Source organism: Cyprinus carpio, chromosome A23 (genome assembly GCF_018340385.1).
Source record: "Cyprinus carpio isolate SPL01 chromosome A23, ASM1834038v1, whole genome shotgun sequence".
Classification (NCBI taxonomy): Eukaryota; Metazoa; Chordata; class Actinopteri; order Cypriniformes; family Cyprinidae; genus Cyprinus; species Cyprinus carpio.
In genome coordinates this window covers 8258000-8263721 of record NC_056594.1, presented here as the reverse complement: position 1 = coordinate 8263721, position 5722 = coordinate 8258000, and the positions used below count along the sequence as shown (strand labels likewise).

Below are 5722 nucleotides of genomic sequence, written 5' to 3'. Positions count from 1 at the left end.
GTTGACCACAAATATTTAGCTGTTAAAACTGTCTATAAATCACTTTAAGTATAGTTATTTTATACTACCAAGAAACCAGAGAGCAGGCTTTGCTTTATATTCAGGGCAAAGGTTGAATGCATCTAAAATGGTTATGTTACATGAGTATGTTGTGTTGGGTTTGTTTGTTTTCTTCACTTTGTGTTGACTGCCATGTCTTTACATTTGCGCTCATTGTTGCGCTCAAGTTGTTAACACTCAAGTGCACAGCTTTCTTTGTGGTCCCGGCCCCCCAGTACAAACAGGGTTCCTGTGTGTGCGCAAGTGTGTTGTGATTTAGTGTATGTGCCCTATATGAGTGTGTACTGCAGGCCTAAAACAATGGCCCTCTCAGATTACATCTCTCTGTCTGTGGAGGCTGTAAAAGGGGGCAGGAGAACTCCCACTGACTACCCCTCCCGCTGCTCCTGTCCGGGCCGATGCTCTGATTGGCTCAGGCCATGTATATATGTACAGCATGGGTTCATCAAAACTCACTACAACTTTCAAACTCAGCACAAGAACTATCCGTCTGGAGGGCAGGAGTTACAAAACACTAACATCTGTGGGATTTTATACTTCTGAAACATCCAAAAACAAAGGGTGCAGTCTTTTCTAACTCTTTTTCTTTCTTTTTATGATTTGTTTCATTTGGGTTACTGGTCAGTCTGTATTTAAAGTAGCTTAAAGTAGCATAGAGACGTCTTGGTGTTGCTTCTATCCAAAGACAACATCGTGCTTTAACCGTGGTGGTCTTGCTGGAATGAATATATCTGAGTCTAGTTGCTGTCAAGAGGCCAGTTCTCAGCCCATCCAGGTTGCGGAGCGTGGGACATGGGGTGCCTCTTCCAGCACTCCGGGCCCTGACCGGGGACATGGTTTTGACCGCAGCCGGACCACAGAGCTGGCACCGGTGCCTGCCTCTGGAACACGGACAGGGTCCCGAACTGGAGGGGCCATAGCAGAGGCCAGGACGGGAAGCCCGGACTCAACCCGTGCTGGAGCTCTGACCCTGGGCTCTGGCGAGGGGAAATCAGGGGGGGAGTCGAGGATCAGGAGGCCGATGAATGCCTTCATGGTGTGGGCTAAAGATGAGCGCAAACGTCTGGCCATCCAGAACCCAGACCTGCATAACGCCGTGCTCAGTAAGATGCTGGGTAAGACACTCGCTATACAGCACATCACGGGGGTTAAGCTGAGGTCAGTCTAGTGCATTGGCAGGGGTGCGATGTCTCAGATGTGGCATATTTGAAAGCTGGTGGTTTAAATCAGATTAAGAGTTTAATAAAATTACCAAATATGTTGATGTGTCAGAATTGGCTAATTAATATGTTATAAATAAAATATTAAAAAAAAAAAAAAAAAATTAATATGAGGTTAATAGAGGAATAACTGGTTATGAGACCCATAAAAATTATACTGCTAATAAATGGCATTGCACTGGGTCAAGCAAAGATGACCACATTATTAATTAAATCTTTAGTAAAGGGCCATAAAATGAAGTTCATAATGAATATAATAATTTAAACGTGATCATTTTTGTATTATATTATAAATTATATTTATGTTGCACAAAATTATGTCTTTATTCACATCCAGCTTCTACTTCTACAATCAGGCTGTTTCATTGTCATATGACCTTATTACAAACTTAATTTTATAACTAAAAAATCTTTCAAAAGTGAACTTTGTATGGTGCTCAGAATTATTGATTAGAAAAGCCTTGGGCACACATGATATGGAAGTCATTTGAAAAGTTTGTAAATCTTGCACAATATTTGTGTTTGGCTGTTTATCAGGGAGATATTATGATGTCCTTATTTTTTTGAAATATAACAGGGCTGTGGCAGACACACAAGCTGCCGATTGTCTGAAGCCATTGACCCATTAATAATTAAAATACTACAACCCAACCCCGGGTGCTCCGCACCAGTTACATGTAATGATTCGCTCATGTCACACACACGTTTGTCAGTACTTGTGTTACATCTGTTTTCACCAAATCTGCTGCAAATGTAATAATTGTGACAGCTCCTTAAAAAATCATTTGTGCATGATTATATTTGTATATTTATTCCAGAGAGCTAAACTGAATACTTTTTTTATAAATAATCAGAAGAATATGGCTCAATAACCTGGCATTGTTTATGCATTAAATTAGAACAATATTGTAGTGACTAAACAAGGTATGATAAAAATCATATTTATTCTAAAGCAAAAACAGCAAACACAAAAAGTAGCACAATGAATCCTGAAACAATAACACTGATTGGATGATGTTTTTAGGTCAATCCTGGAAGGCTCTAAGCACACTAGACAAGCGTCCGTTTGTGGAGGAAGCCGAACGACTCCGTTTGCAGCACCTCCAGGATCACCCGAACTACAAATACCGTCCTCGACGCAAGAAACAGCCCAAGAAGATGAAACGAGTGGAACCAGGTTTGCTCCTCCAAGGCCTCGCTGGCGGCCCGGGACCAGGAGATGCTTACTCGCCACACCGCCATGCCCATCATCTGCTGCTTCCTCTGGGACACTTTCGAGACCTCCACCCCTCCGGAGCTCCAGAGCTGGAGAGTTTCGGCCTTCCGACGCCAGAGATGTCACCGCTAGACATGTTGGAGGAGGGAGGCGGAGATTCAGTGTTTTTCCCCCCTCACATGCAGGAAGATGTGGGTCTGGGATCGTGGATAAACTACCACCAGCATCCAAACCATCAGGCTGGCCACCACCCTCACCACAACTCCCATAACCTCCAGCATTCCCACCCACACCTCAACCAGAAATCTCCGATGGCCTGCCTCCCGCTGCAGGAAAAATGCCTGGTCATCGAGTCCACGAACCCTAACAGTCTCTACCCCAACATGAGCCTCCCAGAATCTTCCAAGGCTCCTCACAATCCCACACCTGCAGGCTATTATGGTCAGATATACGGGAGCAGTCAGTCCCAGCCTGCCTTCACCTCTCATCTGGGCCAGCTGTCTCCACCACCCGAGAACTCGGCGGTCGTTCAGGTCGCTCCACCCTCTCTGGACGCTGTGGACCAGCTGGGACCCTCGGCCGAGTTCTGGGGCGAAGTGGACAGGATTGAGTTTGACCAATACCTGAGTGCAAGCAGGACTCGATTGAGCAGGAACGCTCCTTGCGAGGAGAGCAGTGCTTTGATATCAGCCCTGTCTGACGCCAGCAGCGCCGTCTACTACAGTGCGTGCATTACGGGATAAAACTGCTTCCGCAATCTCCATGCAGTCCTGAAGTCTGGTGCACATATAGCTTCTTTTTTTGTTGTTGTTTTTTTTTTACTTTTTGATTTATTCGAGTTACCTTCTTCAGGGAATCATCTTGCCCGGTTTCACGAATCACTGGAGGTTACTGAACTCTATACAGGATGGTTCTCATCGTATAGACTTCACTAAATTGCATTTCACAGTATGACTAGTCATTTCTGGTCTTGATAACCTGTACTTTCTGAGACTGTGGTCAAATTTAACCGATAATTTTGCTGACTCCAGCTACTGTATGCTTATGGTCTCAAATGAGGGTACTGGGACGTGGAGGTCAAGAATGTGAATACTTTTGCTATATATATATATATATATATATATATATATATATATATATATATATATATATATATATATATATATATATTGCCTTTCATATTGTTTATTTCTATTTTTATAGACATTTTATATAAAGTTGTATGAAAATATGTTTTGCACTGGGTATGTGAAAACCACTTAAGACTTTTATACTGCACTTAATATCTTTCAAACTTTCAAACAGTCTCTTTTTTTTTTTCGTGACATCTGACATATTTTGATCCATTGGCGACTAATTTTTTTGCATTTTTCCCTTCTGTGTGGTTGAGTGTGTTTGAATTGGGCATTTCATGTGGACATGAAGTTTTGTAATCCTCTTAGCACTTGAGGAACATGTTGAGTTGGTAACAACTCTCCCCCTTTTGGTAATAATTATCTTCAAATAAAAAGAGTTTGCAATAAAATAAAAATGTCTCAGAGCTATTAAATCAAAGCAATTAAATTGAAAACACACAATTGTACATAGTATTTCACTAGCACACTTTCCCACACCACAGAGTGCACTTTTAAAGATGTTTTTCTTCTTAAAACAGTTTTAATACAAAAAATAAATAAATAAACTGTATTACACATCAAAATGTATCAATGCATATTTTGCAAAATAAAGTTGTCACTAAATATTGGGTATTTGTCAAAATCATTATACTTGAATCAGGTGTATATTTGGCTGATTTATATAAAATGGTGATGTGGCTGAAATTGTTGATGTCTTTTGAGAGAATCGGAGCGTGAGAGCAGGGCCGCAATGTTTAAGTTGTAATCCAGTCTTGTCTCTCTGATTCCCTCCTCCAAGTTTTTTGATCAGCCACAAAATGAGTTTGGCTCTTTAAGCAATTTTTTCCTCTAAAACCACGGACAAAAAGAAAACATTTTGGACTGTGGAGAACAAAACTCAAACTGTCTTCTCTTATGTCTTCATACAAAAAAAGGCAGCTCTGAGATTAAAGAAATGCTCCCTCATGTTGATTCATTCAGTACTGGAGAACAAAAAGATTGAAATAAGAGTGTGTTTCAAGAGGGAAAATAGTCTTTCCAAAGCATTTACATTTCAGGCAGGATGCCTAGTGTGTGTTATTTCATTACATCCAATGATACACATTTCATGTGTTCTTTTCGTTCATATCATGCTGACTATATTCAGATGTCTGTTGAATGACACACCACAGGTTCTTTTGCCAAGATGTTAAGTGGGCTCAGTTAGGTTCAGGTCAGCTGCCGTGCGCTAAAGTTTCATCCCGCCAATTAATTAGCCATCAAATTAGCAGGAATGTCATAACAGAGGAAGATCCTGGGCAAACTGAGGGTTGGGATAGAATGAATCTGTGTGTGTGTGTGTGTGTGTGCGTGTGTGTGTGTGTGTGTGTGTTTGTGTGTGCGTGTGTGTGTGTGTGTGTGTGTGTGTGTGTGTGTGTGTGTGTGCTGTAGGGGGAAGGATGTTCAAGGGAAAAGGAGATTTTTTCACTCCTAACCAGCTCTCTAAATGGAAAGAACAACACTGACTGATCATGCAGGTCCAGTAATTCTGAAGTCCAATGTGCAGGTCAGCAAAACGACGTTTATTTTGAGCTGCACATTATTTTGTGTGATAGATCGAAAGATTTCTTGAAAGCAATGCTTGTGGTTGTCATTGGTATTTCGCCATTTCTTTCACAGTTTGCGGTTTATTGCCCATCTGTGGCTTCATGAACTCATGAGCAGGGTTTTCATGACATGCACCCCTGGTGATTTTTTATTTTTATTTTTTTCAAATGAAACTGACAGTAAAGCTCTCAAATTTTTTGGAAGGATGAATAAGCAAAACTCAACCCTGCAGGCTTCAGGAATCTCAAGTTTAAAACAATGTTTCGACTTCAGCTCTCTTACAGTAAGTCTTTGTATCTCATTATCACTCAACTGACCAGTGTTTGTTTTCTATGAAAAAGATTTTGGGCCTAAAAATAAAGAGGTTCAAAGCATCCTCAATACCTTTGAACATTTTTGCTACAACTTTTGCTTACACTGTTTCTAGACAGTACCTGCGTAGTTCTGATAAAATCAGAGCTCCAGAGAGAAGAAAAAAAAAAAGAGAAAGAATTTTTATGTTGTATTTATTATAGTTAAAAAAA

At 40.9% G+C, this 5722-nt stretch overlaps 1 protein-coding gene across 1 annotated transcript; it reads left to right on the top strand.

Moving 5' to 3' along the window:
- The first annotated feature begins 511 nt into the window (after positions 1-511).
- Positions 512-4235, top strand: LOC109052571 (transcription factor Sox-18-like). The gene is made up of 2 exons (XM_019069992.2): positions 512-1175; positions 2305-4235. Exons 1-2 carry the CDS (start codon positions 782-784, stop codon positions 3237-3239), a joined length of 1329 nt encoding a protein of 442 aa, XP_018925537.1. The 5' UTR covers positions 512-781; the 3' UTR covers positions 3240-4235.
- The last annotated feature ends 1487 nt before the right edge of the window (positions 4236-5722 follow it).

Bases quoted from the DNA above. Each gene is read 5' to 3' on its own strand.
- LOC109052571 (XM_019069992.2), top strand. From the start codon at position 782: ATGAATATATCTGAGTCTAGTTGCTGTCAAGAGGCCAGTTCTCAGCCC. The intron at 1,176-2,304 runs GTAAGACACTCG...TGATGTTTTTAG, and splicing joins CGTGCTCAGTAAGATGCTGG to GTCAATCCTGGAAGGCTCTA.